The 18275-nt window shown below is 41.1% G+C and overlaps 1 protein-coding gene across 2 annotated transcripts in view; it reads left to right on the top strand.

Annotated features, from left to right (window-relative positions):
• The window catches only part of IDUA (alpha-L-iduronidase), a 44987-nt gene extending 28404 nt beyond the window's left edge, over positions 1-16583 (top strand). The window contains exons 1-13 of one of the 2 annotated variants that reach the window (XM_032674676.1): positions 677-875; positions 2260-2342; positions 2953-3060; positions 3767-3862; positions 4422-4624; positions 5049-5228; positions 6825-7041; positions 7637-7852; positions 8476-8597; positions 9841-9966; positions 10550-10626; positions 11409-11509; positions 13625-16583. In XM_032674676.1, the coding sequence (XP_032530567.1) occupies positions 2264-2342; positions 2953-3060; positions 3767-3862; positions 4422-4624; positions 5049-5228; positions 6825-7041; positions 7637-7852; positions 8476-8597; positions 9841-9966; positions 10550-10626; positions 11409-11509; positions 13625-13725 (1626 nt within the window). In that variant the 5' untranslated portion in view covers positions 677-875; positions 2260-2263 and the 3' untranslated portion in view covers positions 13726-16583. Of the gene's footprint in view, positions 1-676; positions 876-2259; positions 2343-2952; positions 3061-3766; positions 3863-4421; positions 4625-5048; positions 5229-6824; positions 7042-7636; positions 7853-8475; positions 8598-9840; positions 9967-10549; positions 10627-11408; positions 11510-13624 lie in introns of those variants that run through there. The other variant, XM_032674675.1, reaches the window with a different exon arrangement.
• The last annotated feature ends 1692 nt before the right edge of the window (positions 16584-18275 follow it).

The raw sequence follows: 18275 nt of genomic DNA, 5'->3' as shown, positions 1-18275 counted from the left end.
GTAGTATGGGTAAGGATAAGATCAAAATTTGAGGAAGTGTCAATCCTATCAGTCCAGTTTTATTAATGGGAGCATACTGTCTTGTTCATTTGCAAGACAGAAGAGATTCATACAAAATGACAGATCAGCCAAAGGACATAAGAAGTCCTACACTTACACACGTAAGATAAGATCTCATGTACCATCACTTCAGTCATGGTTGGCAGTGGCATTCTGTTTTAAATGTTTTACTTAATCAATAGAGTAGGAAAAATGTAGATGTGCTGGGGTCTTAAGTGTACATATATCAGATGGAAAGTTTTATTTATCCATAGATTTTCACACAGTACTGGAGTCAGGAAGACCCTAGTTCTTTTGCTATTATCTAAATGGCGTTATTAAGTTTTTACAAGACCACGTAGTTAATCATTGTTGTGCACACTGACTGTAAGTGTGCATGTAAGCAAATATTTCAATAGAACACAGGGTACAACTGGAAATAGTTAATGGATCTGAGGGAGCTTAGCTAGCTTTTGCAAGAAAATATTTGTCTTTGAACTTTGGAATAGGACTGTCAAGACTTTTTTTTAAATATCTGTCTAAGCCAAAAACCCCCTATTTTCAGATGATCATTCTGTAGTTCAACAGTGATTTCTAAAATACTTTTAAGGATACTAAAGCAAATAGCTTTCTGCTCTTTGCTTCTTTTACAGCTGCACCATTTGGGCAGGTACTGTAAGCCCATCAGTGGCTGCATACATAATAATTTCTGTCATGACCATTTCTGTTATACTTTAAAAGAAAAAAGCCTGCTTTAGGTCTTTGGCAAAAGAGTGTGACCTGCTGGGGCTAGGACTATGTGCTTTGATACAGCATATATGGAGCTGGTACAGTGGATATGGCTTATGTTACATTTATTTTGCCTGCCCTGTTTTCCTCTTCTAGATCGTGACTGGAGATTTTTTCTCTTCAGATTGCACAGATACTTTATTTATTCTCTATCCAATTCTGTCAGCCCTTCTTAATTCTCTGGGCATTTGTGGTTGCCATTACAGTTTCTTTACTAAAACCTTTCCCTGGCAAGAAAGTGCAGAGGAAGAACCTCAATCAAAAAGGCTTACAAACATGGGAAGGCACAGAAAGAAACAATTTATGAATCTCAGCACAGAGCCCAGCATTGATTTAAGAGCTCTGTTGATGACCCTGTTCTTGCATCTCATCCTGATGAGTTTTAAGAGCTGTAGGTGTTTGTCTCTCCCCATTCCCTCATACCTAAAGCATTGTGTCTGCAGTTCACTTGTACAGCTTTCCACACAAGCAGAGGCAAGGTGCCTGGGAAAGAGCAGGCAAGACTGCAGGACAAATGGTCAGGCTGCACTATACCAGAAAAATTAGGTATAATGCTTTGGGATGGCTGGAGAAATCAGCTTAGAGAGGTGTTGCCAAGACCCTGCTCAGTGCTGCTGTGTGACCAGGGCAGGACTGATGTCAAGGGTGCTTACAGAGCCTTTTGGGAATTTAAAGCAAATCTTCAAATGTATCACAGATAAATTGCAAATGCCGGTTTTCATCTCCTGGGTAAAAGAATTCCAGTGTCCAAGTTTTACTACCAGTGCTCCTGGAAGATTCCCTGACACAAAGGGTTTCATCATGGGGCTGCTCCCACATCTTCGAATGAACTTATTCAAAGCTGAATAAAAGGATTGCAGCCTGAGAATAACTAAGCAAATGCTTACAATGAAATAAAAATTACAAACATTGTGTGCATAAATTCAGCGTTTTTTGAAAGATACAAAGTTATTTTTCAGCTGGACCCAAACCTGTAAGAAATACCACTAAGAAAGCTATATTATATTTTGCAAATTAAGAGAACATTAAGAAAGACTGCATATGAGACAGAAGGTGATCAAGGCCTAGCAGTAGGTCATCTAATGGGAACTGAAAAAACAGCTTAGCAAAAAAAAAAAGCTAGGTAGATTTCATTTCAGCAAAGAGTTAGAAATCTTAATATTTTGTTAAAAAATCAAAATTCAGCAAGCAGGATCATTATATTGCTTCTGTTGCTGCTGCTGGAATAGGAAAAGAGCATGGATTGGTGAAGAAACAAGACTTACTTATGGTGAACACCCATGACTTTAGAGGAAGGAAGTTTGTGTACAATTTCAAGAACCCTGGTTACATATCAGTTTTGAGAAGGAAGCCATCTCATCCATTATCTACTACCAGTTGCTACCTGTGCTGTAATTTACATTTGTAATTTTTATTACCTGTATTCTCCAGAGTGATGAATGGCAGACTTTACTACAATTTTACTGCCTTGGACAACCTTATGGATCTCCTGTGGGAAAACAAGCTAATTCCAGGTAAGGGCAGTTCCCTGCCTTCACAGCTTGGTTTATCTGTATATCCTTGCCCACATTGTACAATTATTAGAAAATTATTAGAGAGTTTTTCCAAAGCTAGTTTTGATAAATATTCATTATTTGCCTACTTTCCTTTACCTCTTGTCCATGCAAATGGAAACAGTGTCAGCAAAGCAATTAAAACAATACAAATGGTTTTACATTGCTTTCAAAGGGCAGTTTCAGATGTATGAATTTGGAATTGAGAGCTCTTGAAGAGGATAAAACTTTGTACCTGTTGACATGTACCTAAAAGGACCAGAGAATCAGATACTTGAGGTATAACCTCCCATGGATTTCTGCAAGCATCCGCTGTTTAAAGTTTTCTCTGAGCCCTGCATTTATGCTGGCAATTATTAGTATTGATTACTATAGTTGTTGACAAGTAACAAATGTGAACAACCTCAAATCTAAAATATTTCTGGTGGGAACATGGAAAAACAGGAAATAAAGCACATTTAATGATGCTTCATTAACAAGTTTGTTTCGGATAATGTGATAGCCCCTTCATTGACCAAAATGAGATACCATTCACAGAAAAAGGAGACCCAATTCCTTATGTCTTTTTTAGGATTTGAATTGATGGGGAATCCAACAAGATATTTTTTAGATTTTGAAGATAAAGAACAGGTAGTAAGATGGAGAAACCTAATTACAGTTCTGGCCAGCAGATACATAGGTAAGTTAAAGAAAAAAAAAAAAAGCTCTGCTATTTGTACTGTTGTAATCCTTTGTAGCTACTTCAAAAAGTTCTCTCCGTGTTGTGTTCAATTTCAAGACCCTGGATTTCAGCACAGAACTGGAAAAAAAAAAAAAGCCAGATCAGACCATGTAATAGTAGTCCCTTTTTTTGCTGATCCATTCAGAATGAAGGGTGTGCTCTGGGTAGTATATTTGGCCTGCTCTAAGGACTGACTTGTAACTTAGTTATGTTGCTGTGGTTGTAAACCACACAGCTTGCACTAGGACAGAATAACCTGAATGCTTCTTGCATGCCAACTTCAAATATTTCTAATGAGACAGAAGCCTTAACCTGAATTAAGGGTAGACGAGTAACCTAGCCACAAGGCTGGAATTCACCTCCCTCTCACCTTTCATCTGTTTTGAATATTGCTGCATTTCATCAAAAATGAGAGATCACTTTGAAACTACCAAATAACATTTCCCTCATTATTTTTAATATTTTAAATATTAAAATATTGGTTTTAATATTATTAAATAATATTAAATAATATTATTATTTTTAATAAGGAAGGAAATTATGTAGTTGTGGTTCTGGGTGCTGAACCTCACCTGCAGCCCTAATTGATAAGATTGTCTGGATCAATGTCTGGATCATAATGTCTGAATATGCCATTCACTGATACATGAGGCCTCTCCTACAGATAGGTATGGATTGGAGCATGTTGCTAAATGGAATTTTGAAACATGGAATGAACCAGACCACCATGACTTTGACAATGTGTCTATGACAGTGAAAGGTAAGCATGATTTGGAGCACTTAGTAGTATGGTAAAGTTAGGCAGGTATGTGGGGTGAGTGGAGGGCAAACAGTGAGATAGGAGATATACTGGCAAAAAAGTGAGGTAGACAGGAGTGGTAAGGAATGTGACAGGTACCCCTACACTTAGTCTGCTAAGGTCATGTTACTGACTACACTTTATTCCCTGCCTGCACATCAATATACATACAGGGATAGTGGGACAGGGAAAATGAAACAGGAGTTACACTAAGACACAGTTCATTGGTTGGATATAAGGTACTGTTATTGGGAATAAGGGTTGAAGGGTGGAGTGGAGGAAAACTCTCCATTGACAGCTGTGTGGTTTAGGACCCTGTCCATACAAGACCTTTGGAATAACCTTTTGAATGCAGCTGGGGTTTTGATATCTTCTCGTGTTGTCAGTGCATAGGAAAGGATAGCCCCAATTTTTGAGGTCTTGCCACTAAATCAAATAATAGAGTTGTAACATCTCTTTGTGGTTTTAGATCCAGTTTCTGTTTTGTCATCTTTGATGTATGCTTCTGCTTGGACCTTAGGGTTTCTCAACTACTACGATGCTTGCTCCGAAGGATTAAGAGCAGCCAGTCCTCTTCTGAAATTTGGAGGGCCTGGGGATTCATTCCACCCCTTACCCAAGTCACCCATATGCTGGAGTCTTCTGTGTCATTGCTACAATGGGACCAACTTCTTCACAGGGGAGACTGGTGTAAGGCTGGACTACATCTCTCTCCATAAGAAGGTTAGTACAAGATTTCAGTTTAAAGCAAATTTTTCAATCAGTTAAATAAAAGTTACATTTTATTCTGATTTATGAAGTTGATGATGATGAACGTGAGTGTCCAGCCTATAGCAGGAAGCATGGCTACCTGTTTGTACAAAATTTTCAAGATGTTCAGCTACAAGACTTCACTCAAAACAAATTTGCCTTTGCCTAATTCTGATGGGGAAATGACTCCTCTGTTTCTTTTTGATTTTGTATTCTAGGAGGAGCTCACGCAAACAGCACATGCTGTAGTGGATGAGATAAAAATACTAATATTGTCTGGTCCACAGCTCCTCTTGAACTGGAGAACATGTTTTCAGAATATGTTTATGTCTGTAGGTTACGTCTGTTTACTACTGTTAGCTCCCTTTCACTAAGCAGATATGAAATATTGTTGCAGGGAGGTGGGAGTTCTCTCTACATCTTGCAACAAGAAGTAGAAGCAGTTCAACAAATTCAGAAACTGTTTCCAAGTTTTTCTTCTGTTGCCATATACAATGATGAAGCAGATCCAATGGTTGGATGGTCTATTCCCCAACTCTGGCGAGCTGATGTGACTTATGCAGCTATGGTTGTAAAGGTAACAGTTCATTGGCAGTGTTGTCACAGTAATGACTCCTGATGTGTTAATGCCATTGCAAAAGAAGACTTACAGTTAGTTTTTAAGCAGCTACTCAAACTGTTAGGTCCTAAAAAAGGAGAGCTTCCTACTGATACACTTTGGGTTTCCCCGAATAGTCTGTTTTTAGCAACTTGATTTAATTTATATTAGTTTTCTTCATCTTTCCTTAAAAAAACCAAAACCAACCCAAAACCAAACTGAGAAGCAGTCAGAGAAGTGCTAGAGACCTGAGCTGGAGAATGTGTGAGGTCCTGTATACAGTCACCCCATTAGATCCACCTGGTAAGACCATACCCACGCATGCTGTCTCCATGATGTAATACTGCTGCTCTGATCTCACTACTGCTGGCTGTCACCTCACATGTGAGACGTTATTTCCCAGCTCCTTCGTAAGTTTATCTCATCAAGAGACATCAGGAATAATTAAGAAGTCCCTTGAGCTCTCAGCATAAGCCCATTCTTTGCTTTTGGATAATAACTGTATACGTGGGTCTTATTAATTACTGATAGTAATTACTGATAATGCTCAGAAAAGCAGCAGAAGAAGAGAATTCTCAACATTCCTCCTTCTGCAGTAATTTTACCTTGGCCCCAGAACAAGCTCAGCTCTTCCCCTGTATAGCAATAGTTTCCACTGCAGGCCTAGTGCTTTGTGAGCCATGACCTTATACAGCATAAAGAGTCCAAGTGCTCCAGTGCAAAGCAGTAATTCCCAAATACAGGAGTGCGTATGCCACCCAGAAAAAAGAAACATCAGCAGCTCCTGTGGAGGCAAAGGCTCCCAGTTCCTTTAGACTGCATACACACTTAGCAATCTTCTGTAAGGCAACAAGTTATTGACTACATTGCAGAGAGTGTGTGAGGACAAAAGCCTTTATAATGACATGGCGATTTGAAGGGAGAAAAAAAAGGCACATCAGAAGCTGAAGCCCTGTGTTCCTTCAGGGACACAATTGTGAGACTGTTCAGTTGTCAGCCTTCTGAAGTTCTGTTTGATTCTGATACTTGGGCACAATTTGCTTAAACAGAGAGCTTGGAAATTCTGACATTTTGCAGGAAAGCAGCACAGCAACCAGTGAATTACTGTAAGAACTAATTCCAAGTTAGCACCAAGTGGGAAGAATGACTCACTGAGAAACAGAATCCAGAACCAGTACCCCAGCCACTGGTACAGTGGGTACAAAGTAATTCCAGATTTGGAGGACCATTTAGATTTAATCTAAAATCCAGATTCCTGATTAAGTGTTCAAGACAGAGGAGCATCAATTGTGCTGCAGTAGACAAGGAAGTGTATTAGTTATTGATGCAGAGTACCAGTAATAATTATTCCAGAGACTTATTACAGGCAAAACTATATAGACACTTCAGATTTTGCAGTGATTAATGTATCACCTAAAGTATAGTTTCTCCAAGAGTTGTGATGAGCAGTTTTGTTCTTCAAACTTTTCTAAAAGGCAGTTCTTTTCAGTACACTGTAAAGATTAAAAAAAAATACAGGCACTGTGTGTTGGATTTTCTCTGGGGTGAAGGTCCATTTTCTCTCTGACTTTGCAGGTCATCATCCAGCACCAAAACCTGCTCATTTCTAAAGCCAACAACACCATCAACTACACATTGCTGAGTAATGACAATGCCTTTTTGAGCTACTACCCCCATTACTTCACACAGCGGACTCTGACAGCACGTTTTCAGATGAACAACACAAAGCCACCTCATGTCCAGATGGTGCGGAAACCGGTGCTGACTGTCATGGGCTTGCTGGCACTGCTAGGTATGGTAACCACTGATTAAAGAGCACATCCTACCTAGAAGCTTCCTGCCTAAGAGAGATTGTTCCAGCTATCTCACCATTCGTAAAAGCAGGATTTCTCCCACCCTTTGTTTACCAGCTGCGTTAAGAAAACGAAACTCCATTTCCTCAGAGAAATTAATAGCTCAGAAAATATTCCTGATGGTCCATTATCCATTTGATTTAACTTACTGCTTTGTTTGTACTCTCTGTGTGCCAGCCACTCCTTTTTTGTTGACTAGTACTTTCCTCTTGTAATGCAAGGGGTACTTCCCATCAGGCTGCAAATGACTTTAAGAAATCCCCACAGCTGGAAGACTCATTCAGCATACTAAAGGAAGAACCTATTCCCTGTCACATCTTTGCATGTTGCTTGCTGAACTGCCAAGCCTAAGAACTGCTGTAGTATGTGCATGCTCTGCTGTTGAAAAATAAACCTGACTGAATCCTGTAGCTGGTAAAATAAGGTAGAACTTAGCTCAGCTTACAGATCTGTGTGCTTTGACCCTTCCTATATCAGAATCTGATACAGGACTTAGTAACAGTGGTGCTTACAGAGTTGTCACATCTTTTAAAGGAGAAAAGCAGATTTTTGCGGAAGTGAAGAGCAATGGGGTTGAAAGCACTCAAAGCAGCACAATTGGTGTGCTGGTGTCTGTGCACACACCGAGTGAGATGCAACCCTCAGACAGCTGGCAAGCTACCCTACTGATGTATTTAAGTGAGGATAACAAGACTTCAACCAACATCAGCACCATCACAGTGAATGCCACCCACTTCCCCAGTCTTAGAGGTAAACAAATATCATGTAGGCCACTCACATAATTGGTCTTTAGGATATAATATCTGCTGAAACACTTCTGCTTAGTTGCCTTTTGTTGCAAGAGTGAGTTTCATTTGCTAACTTTCTAATCTTTTGGGCACTCCTGGATTTTCTGAGGTATCATGGTTTTCTTCTAGGAAAGGTTCTTTCCTAATGCTTTCCTAATGCCTACACTTTGACCCTGCCTTTAATGGCAGCTGCCAAGTGCTGCCTTTTTGGAAAGCTGTTAATCTCAGTGTCCTTGTCTGGATAACGCCAGGCAACAGTTTCCTTAATGAGATGACTCCAAGACAGCCAATATGACAACATGATTACACAGCTGATGAAGTTGCCCAACGAGTATGTGCCGCACCTGTGCCAAAAGGGGATTTCAATTCAGGTTATGGAAGGGATTGCTTGAAATTTAAACTTAGCAAATGTAAACTGTAAAGCCTTATAAGGGTGATAGCCATGGGACTTCCAGTGAAAGCCAGGCTCCAATGTGCTGAAATCACTTTTGAGAAGGTAGACTTACAGTTCTTCTGCTAAATTTATTCTTGTTAATCTTTAAATCCAAGTAAAGAGTTTACATTCTTTCATTTGTGTTCCTAAAGAGCTGGTGTATGTGATGTATTACCTGGATAACAACCAAACCAATCCCTACCTGAAGTGGAAAAACCTAGGAAGCCCTGACTTTCCTTCTCCAGAACAGTTCCAGCAAATAAGGGATGCTGAGGTATGACTATATGTATTTGCTTGAAGTGCTGTACAGGTAAAGTGCTTGTGAAAAAGACAAGAAATCAGGCCAGATTGTCAAAATTTCCTTAGGCCACAGTCATTTACTTCTCACATACACACAAAAATGCACTTGCAGTCATTCAGAGAAATGTAGCTGATACTGTTGTGTTTATGTTATACGAGAGATTAAATGCAGATGATCAACTTCTTTGCTACTGGCCTACCCATAAACTCAAGAGGCACAGTGGCTCCTGGGGAAGTTCCACTTTCTCTCTGCTTCAGTGAGCTTTGAGACCCTTTCTGTTCTGCCTCCCCAAGTAAGTCACACGGCCCTGTGTATGTTACAGAAGGGCCAAACTGCTGCATTAGAGAGTTGAAATGAACCCCCTCAACAATAGAAAAGAAACAGCTCCCTGAGGTGGAACCTACCCTGTGCAAGTTCAGAAGACTCCAGGGGCTCACAGAGGGGGCTGCAGTTTCCCCTAATCCTCAGTAGTACTGAATGCACTGCAGAGATAATTTAAGGAGTAAGTCCTCTCTGAGAACTCCTCTCCTCCCTGTGGATAAAAGCCATGTGGAAATTACTTACTGTGTGTGAGAATATGTCACTTCAGCCCCCTCTCTGATAGTTTCTCTATGCATTCAAACACACAGGTTAAAATAAAGGAGGCCACTTTCATGCCCTTCAGGGCCCACAGAGAGTGGTTACCTTCTGACTTTGCTATACAGTACTATGTGTTCTCTTCCCAGTCACCATAAATGACTAGCACTAAGGCCTGCTGGATACTGTAGGAGCCATCAGCTCTTCCTTTAAAAGGGCAGCAGCGAGGTTTTAGATGCCCTTGTCCATCTGGTGAAGCCTCATCCTCAGAGACCAGCTATGTGGCTGTTGTAGCTAGCAACAGTTTTCTCTGCACACTGTACAGAGGGGCATGGTTCATAAAGACCTGTAGCCTAAAAGGCTACTAGAAGTGACAGAGTGTGCCTGAAGGGTATTTTCCGATCAACCCAAATTGTGAGATGGACAAACCCTCGTGTTTCCTGAAGAGCTGGAAAACAAGTGTGTTAGAAAAGTCTCCCAGCTTGAAGAACTTTGATGGCTCTAAGGCACTTAGCAACACCAACTCTGTTGGAAATTTAGAATCCCAAAGTAAATACACAGACACTTTACACTGATTTTACAGTTGGCCTTCGGGTGCTGTAATGAAAGATTGTTCACAATACTACTTTTGACTCCACAGGACCCACTGACAGCAGGCCCATTCCCACTTCCTGAAGGTGGCATCTTGACACTGAAACAAGACTTTCCCATTCCCTCAGTCTTTCTTGTCCACATCTGTGCAAGACCCAGATCTGCTCCGGGTCAAGTATGTATTCTACTGTCAGACTCACCAAAAGAGAAACTGCTTCCTGCTTTAAATCTTACTAAGGAGAGCCAGACTAACATTTGGATCAACTATTCATTAAAAGACAGTTCTTTCCTTTGATGAGAACGTTCTCCAAGATATAATTCAAGATAAAGCGTTACAGAGCAAGTGGTAGGAGCCATCACTGAGATAAATGGAAGTTTATCCATTGTTGGAAAATAATAATGCAGTACTAAAAGCTGCAGTATCTTTTTTAAAATCTCATGATATGCCACAAGGCTTGACAACAGCTCTCCAGTTAATAATTGATAACTAAAGATAAAATGGAATTGTGGCTGTCATATATTAGACATCTGTATCTGCTCATTCAGTTCATAGTGGTGCCCAGAGCCTCTGAAGGTCCTCTGCAAGGCTGATGGGTGGGAGACATAGGCTACAAAACCACAGAGCCAGGAATTTTGTTTTTTCACCTGGTCTCAATGGAAAAAAGTCAAAGCAAATAGTAAGGAAGGATGAACACAGAAACCTGACGTGGCTGATTGGTTTGTCCAGTTTTCTTACATAAGCATCTGTGTTTTGGCAGGTGACTGGTGTTCGTTTGATCCCTCTCACAAAGGGGCAGGTCATTGTGCTGTGGGATGATGATCATGTAAATTCAAAGTAAGTATCTTTTAAAATAAAATGGTTACAACTGAGTTACCAATGCATTACTGCCTAAGTTGTCACCAGTCTTACAGAGTGAAACAGGTTCAAAAATTAATGAATAATTGTTCCTTGAGAGATGTTGCAGTGCATTTGTCTGACAAAATGAACTGTAGGACCTGCATGCACTAACTGTGGAGAGCAGCCCTGACTGGTTTGCTGCCTGACCAAAGCAATCTGCTTGTTTCTCACCAGCATTCAATGGCATTTCTGAGGGACTTGCCTTCAGCATAGCAGGCAGGAAGATCCATGGTGAAAGTTATATTATCACCAGATGCCTAGGTGGGATCTTGCACATCTCTGTAAGGGATGTGAACAGGAAGACAAACCCTGCAGTTCCTTGCTTCAGCAAGCTGGACTGGACTGGAAACTCTCTGTAGGTGAACTGTCAGAGGTGATCCAGTGTACGACTACACCTCACGAAGCACTGACTTAGCTCTTTTTCAAGCCAGTCTCCCATGACTCTTCAGCCTTGATAACCTGAGTTTGAGAGTAAAAGATGCTTAATATTTTGTGATGCTGCATATACACAGTGTGGCAAGTCGGCCTGGCTGTTCTGTGGGCTGTTGGGGCCCTGGTTGTTTGTTATACTGACAATGCACACCATCCTACATTTGGTAGGACTGAGTCAACTGACTATTTCCTGGTTTTGGCCTTCTTGTTGAAATGGCCCCAAGACTGGTATTTGATTGCTCAACACATTGTCAGTTATATTTGCTGAGCTGTCTTTCTTTTTTTAGGTGTATAAAGACATTTGAAGTGGAATTCTCATCAGATGGAAAAGCATACCAGCGGATTAATGCCAAAGACACAATATTCACTCTCTGGGTCTACAGTCCAGGTATGGCAAGAATATGCAGATTAGGTAAACTGTCATGTTGATATTGCCACTCATGTGTGTGAAACATTGTTTAGTAACTATTGAAGGTACATGACTTTCTGGTAACATACACTCCCAACACAAATAAGAGCACATCTCTGCGTTTAGGACCACATTCTCAGTGAGAGCCTTATTCTCAAGGACAAACACTGATTGACAAATAGTCATGAGGACATTATTAGTAGTATTGCCCTGGATAAATTCCTTGTCACAGAAGCCATAGACACCCAGCTGCAGGCCTGGGAAGGTCCCTGAGAAGCTAGGCAGCCCTTTTGTAGCTGGTGTAGAAACATGCAAAAATGACCAAAAAAAAAAATGGCTCACATGACCAGAGCTTGATGTTGTGCTTTTGAGAGTAAGACTCACAGCAAGGCAAGTCTGAGGTTCAGTCCTGCATGTATTGACCATGCCTTTGCCAAAATCTGTACAGTGCTCTTGGAGTAGGCCAGTAGAGCAAACTGCCTTGGTAACACTTGTTGTGTACTGCTAAGTCTGGAGGTGTTAAACTGCCTAAGGGTATAGCATCAGCACACAAATAAGTGAGAGGTCTTGCCCGTCTTTCTGTGGAGGGTTTGGTTGTCTTTCATTTACCATATTCTGATCCACCCCAGGGGAGGGTCACTCGTTCCTTTTATGGCTTGGCAATCTTAAGCTGTTGAGATGCTCCACTGTAAGGACAGAAGAGGTCATCTCATAAGAAAGTTTGTCCTGCCTATCTGAACATGGAGACAAGGAGTGACACCTCTCTTTGCTGTTTCCTAGGGCTTTCTTCTTAGCCCTGACTAGCTGCTTAAGTTGTAAATATTTCACTTTAGAGGGTGGTGAGTTTCATCTTTGTCAACAAGGCAAAGCTTCTCCCAGAACATGTGGTCATTTCTCCTCAAGTACAGCCAGCATGCAGTAGAAGCCTATCCAGATGAAACACCCAAGTGAAAGAAGATAGTGTTGTTTTATTTGGGTATTTTTTGGTTTTGGTTTTTTTTTGTTTGTTTAACCAGATGTGATCTAGTCTGCAGCATGACTGTCTAACAGGTATTGATAATAAACACTGATGAGAGCTCTGTGAAACACAAACAGACCTCGCCTCACAGTGATACTAATAAAGAGCAATTCAGAGATGGTTTTGGCAGAAACACTAGCTCATCCTAACCCGAGAAAATCTTAACATGAGCAGGGGGTGCATAATAAAGTTCATGGCTATTATTGCAATATAAAGGCTACATAGGTAAACAAAAACTAAATCAGGGCTAATGCGGATCTCTGAAATTAGTATTCATCATTATATTATATTACAATATTAAATACCAGTTTTATTTGTTTGTTTCAAAAACAACAAATACAAAAAAAAGACTACTCAAAAAAATCTCATGTCTCAGCAGCCTTTATTGCTAGGTACTTCCTCCTCGCCCATTATTTCTAGCATCCTTTTTCTTAAAGAAAAAAAATACTAAAGCACACATAAAAATCAAGTAAATAGATAAAAAACCACCAAATATATATTGCTTGTGGGGTCAAAGAGTCTGCTACGGAAAGCAGTTCTTTGAACTGGATCAAGGATGAAAATCAGCAGAACCACAGAACATCAACTTACCTGCCTTTAAAGTAAGTGGTGCTGCTTCCTGAGTTGAGCACAGGAGTTTTCAGTCAGCCTGCGTGCTTCTTGTTCTACTTCTCTGTTGATCCTGTCCCCACATAACTGTTTGAAAGGCACAATTCAGGCAGAAAAGTTAAGTCAGAAAAAAAGAAGGAAATTACTAGTTGTGTGTTGCAGAAGATGTCGTAGTCTTCTTCCAGAGGGACTGCTGGTAAAGCAGTCCTGTAGCTGTACTTGCAAATCCTAATGATGAGGGAGGAGGTCCTTGGTGCAAGAAGGCAAAACCACTAGTACTTGGCCATGGGGAATTTGTAATTGTTTTTAGTTAGACACGCACAGACACATTTACATACGGCGCAGAACTGATTTCCCCAGCCCATTCCACAAACCTGCATTTTACAGGAGTAGCGCCTGCTTCACATCCTCCAGGTGCCACAGGTGTCAGCGTTTCACAGTGACATTTCTAACCTTTTCATTTGCAGGAAGCTCAGTCTCCGGCTTTTACAGAGTGCGTGCCATTGACTACTGGGGGAAGGCAGGCCCGTCCTCTCGTCCAGTGGAGTATGTTGAAGCTTTCAAGTGACCCTGAAGAGTGGTGCCTGGCTGGGTGTCAGACTGGTGTATGTTCCCTGCAAATGACAAGCCCCCAGAAAAATAAACTCCTCCCAGGCTGAGGAGGGAGTATGGAAAGGACCTGATAAAGCAAGTTAGGAATGCAAGTTAGAAGCAACTGCCCCTATTAACTCTTCATAGAGCTAAAGACAGCATTATCAAACAGCCACAACTGACAACCCAACTGGTCAGAGGCTGCCATAGGACTGGGATTCAGCTTGTTAACTAGGAATTATGGGAATAAATATTTATTATTCCCTATTTTATGGTGAGCTAATGGCCAGGACAAGCAAAGATTTATAGAGGTCACAAACTGCGTCAGGAACAGGTCCATTGCTTCACTGTGTGAGTGAGGATGGCAACAGAGACTTGATTGAGAGTAAACTGCCTGCCTTAGCTGCCAGGCTGTCTTGGCATAATGGTTTGATGGAAAAGTGCCCAGCAACCAAACACATCCAAAGCATGAGGTGAAGCATCCCTTCTTCCCTGCTGGTTAGTCACAGCAGGTTATTTCAGATCAGTTGCCATGTCTTCAGGTGTATGAGGTTTTTCACTCTCTCACAGAGGGGTTTCCACCCAGCTCTCTCAGCATTTGTGACTGTTCCTGGCATGCCACAGCTATTTCCCATAGGCAGAGGAAGGGGTAGCAGCTCATCCTCAAAGAGGAAGAAGAAACAGAGAGCCCTAGGCTCCAAACTTCCCTGCCTTTTCTGTTTTCTCTTTTTGCCCAAGTCACCTGCTTGCACCATGGCCATGAGCCACTGCCTCTTTATGGTGGAGGCTCTAACCTTGCAAGTCCCTCTTCCTCTCCATTGCTGTCACCATTACTGTCACCTCTCTTGGCATCCTAGAGCCCTTAGAGGTGAGGTCTCCCCCCAGCACGCCTTGCCTCTCAGACTGTAAGTCACCACTCGGTTTTGGATAATCAGGAGAAAGCTAAAACACCAGTTAGAGCCTTTTGTGTTTTCGTATTACAGGAGAGCACACTTGAATGTAGCAGGGCTGCTACTCACAACACTTAGGAAATTTACCAAGAACAGTCTGAGCTTCTGTGCTTTGCAAGGCAAGTGCACAAGTGTGAGATAGCCCTAGATCGTGGGCTACAGAACACTGCTGGCTGTGCTTGCAGCTGCCAAACACTTTATGTAAACAGCAAAGTTCCCTGAAATTGCAGGGGTGTTTTTTTACTCTCCCCTTTTCACAATTGGCACAGTTTGAGCTGTGCCTCTAAAACACTTGTAGAAAGAAGGATAATGCCAGTGAAAACAGCTGGAGTGTTTTCCATAAGGGGACTGACTTTGTCCCACAAACAAATCCCCTACTGCTTTCTTTGCTGACATCAGCCACCTCACCAACATAACAACAAAGACTGTGTGGAACATTGAGGTCTCAGAGAAAAAAACAAAATCAAAAACAAAACCAACAAGTTTGCACAGTATGAGAGAGCTGAATTACCTCAAATGCCCTCACTTTTACAGCACAGAAAAGAAGCATATACAAAAAGCCAGTACACGCTGAGGTGTGGCCTTGTATCTCCTTACCTTCTGATTACTTGTTCATATGCTTACACCGAAAATTAGCCTTAAAAGATTAATTTTGTCACAGAATTGAGGTGAAATATTTCTTGCCTCACTAAAGCTTGAATAAGGGTCACATGTCACATTCTAATCTTCCAATTCCTTGTCCATAAGGCAGAACAGAAAAGGGCCATGGAGCCTACTGAAGGGATAACCTTCTCAGTTTTGGAAAAGTTACTGGTAAGTTCTACTTGGATGGAGATAGTAAAAATGCATTTTCAAGTTGTTATAGCTGTCCCTAAGTGAAGAATCAGAATACACATTTAAATAAAATCTAGCAGATAAGACATATTGTTTTGCTAGTATGAGGTGGAACAACAACAAAAAATTATTTAGAGAAATATTAAGTATAGGGATTTGAGAGATTTTAGTGTGTCTGAAGCAGGGAAAGATACAAGTGCTTGAGAGGACGGTTGACCCTTTTAGAATGTCCTACCTGAGTAGCCTTCTGGTTTAAAATTTTCCCACACTGGCAATCAGAATATAGCAGTCTTTATCAAACTAAGGACAATACACCAGCTACAACTGTTTGGAAAAAAAAAAAGAAACATAGCTATTTTGAAGAGTATTGATTTTATTATTCAGGGATATAAAAGAAAATATATGTAAGTGCAAACCATGAAAAATAGAAGATTTCTTCTAAAAATCTTCTTTGCTGCTATGGTATAAACTTATTCCTTTAAGGAATAAGCGTGTATAAACAATTACAGAGAGAAGATAATTTGATATTTACAGGCTTGAATGTATGTCAAACAAAGTATAGAAGTTTCAGAATGCCCTTGTCTTTTCTCTAATTTAACGTCTGCAGAAAAACATTATTTAATACTTGAAACTTGAGATTTCTGTAACGCTCTGTTGCTGACTCTGTCTGATATTGCTTTCAAAATTGCATGTTTAACTAATCTCCCCTGTTGCCAGGCAGTGATCAGCCCCTGATCACAGTTTGAGTAGCAGGTGCTTAGTAGCTCTGTAGTATCAGAACCAAAGCAAGATTGCAGAGCAGTCAGGTATATCTCTTGCTGGCCATAAATCCAAGTAAGAAAATCTAACTGCATCTGCTAGATAGGATTATTTACCTGCACTTCAAACAAAACCTTCTGAGGGGATATAACAATTTTGCAACCATGTAACAATTTTGCAACTGAAAGAATCTTTCAGCTGAGTGTTTTATTTTGTCTGATTGTGTATATGCTGCATTTGTTACCATGTTTTATGCTACCCAATAAAACCAGTTTTTAATCTTTCACATGAACCCTGTACAAACAGGATCTGATCATTGTGTTGTAGCAACTGCTTAAAACTCTTGTGTCAAAAACTAAATCTTGGGAATTAAAGAGTGTTCTAAAGGATTGTCATGGTTTAACCCCAGCCAGCAACCAAGTACCACAGAGCAGCTCGCTGCCTCTACCAGCGCAAGGTATAAAGGATGCCTTGACTGGTGCACGTTCCAACATGACATAAAAATGAAGCGTGAAAAGTACCTTACCATAAAAAATTTCAAGGCTTAAGTAGAAACCTAAGTGCATGTAATTGCCTCAGATACCACAGCCCAGGGGAAACTGGTCGAACTCAACAGGGTATCACAGTGTCAGATCTCAGGACTCGCAGTGTCCTTGCTGGGAGGAGGCTCACTGGTGTGTGAAGGACAATATCCTTGCAGGGTCCCTCCTGCTGTTGCGCAGTCATAGATTTTCTGTAGCGCTGAAGGACCTTCTGAGGACAAAACAACAGTCCTTTTAATTCGTTAACAATTTTTTTCTCTTCTCTTGTTAGTGGAAAGTTTGTGCAGGACAAAGATTATGACTTGGGACCTATACACACACTTAAATAACAGAAATAGCAGGCTGCTTTTCATCAGCCAGCTCAAACAGCAGACAGAAGACTGCCTGCATCTAGATACAACCCAGATGTTTCATGTTGAACTTGACAGAATTTCAAGAGAAGTGTAAATCTTATCAGAATACACTTTTGGCTGCCTGCCCTACCCTACCTCGTCTTTTCACATTTCCTGCAGTTGTTGGAGAGAAATGGATATGAGGTAATGCCCATCTGTTATTAACTCACCAGATCACACGATGAGGGCCTGCTTGTGGTCCTGATGGGAACATGTTTCCCAAAGTACAAGTCAGATTCCTGGGGTGTGTATAAATCTGTAGTGTATTCATCCAGAATCACCACTATGTTCCTATGAGCCTGGAGGCATAACCTTATGTGCCTGAGGGGGGATTTCACTGCCTAATTCATTTGGACAGACTACACTAAGCACAATAAGCACTTGGTCCTGCATATAGGTCATCTCTTCTTGCTAGAACTCCTAGCTGCTCTGGTCATACAGTTACTATAACCATAGATATTAAAAATCCCACTTCTCTAGGACTGGTGGTATTTGTCTGAATGTTCTGTCCAAAGGCCAGGCTCCTTCAGCTAAGGGTTAGTGCTGTCTAATCAGTTGTGATACAAGTCCTAAGTTCATGCATTCCACCCCAATACTTCGTCATGGGAGAGGAGTGCAAGTGGTGAACATTCAGTCAATGCACTGACCTTGCACTTTGTCCAGCAGAAAAGGCTGATATTTTCTCAACACTTAGTCTCTTTGTATGTGGGATTTTAGCATTGCCTGCTACTGCTCCTTTGTTTCTGTCCTTAGCTTTAGATGGTAGTTCACCATCTTGTTCCCTGTCAAGGTAGCTTTCCTGAGACCTGAAGAGCAAGGAACACCTTTATTTGAAGCTGGTTGAGAGCCTTATGAGTACTGCCTGGAAATCCTGGGAGAGACAAGCTTGAGAGACTTGCCTGCAGCCCTGGGATAATGTCTCTGGTTTTGGAGAAGAGTCTTTGGTTTCTATGTTCCTTCCAACAGATGCAGAAGATAATCATCAGCTACTGTAAAGATTGTTCAAGCGTCTTGCAGAAACTGTTTGATAGTGTATGCTCTGAAGGTCTT

This window comes from Chiroxiphia lanceolata, chromosome Z (assembly GCF_009829145.1).
Source record: "Chiroxiphia lanceolata isolate bChiLan1 chromosome Z, bChiLan1.pri, whole genome shotgun sequence".
NCBI lineage: Eukaryota > Metazoa > Chordata > Aves > Passeriformes > Pipridae > Chiroxiphia > Chiroxiphia lanceolata.
Note: the sequence above shows the minus strand (reverse complement) of the source record. Positions and strands in the feature narration are given on the sequence as shown.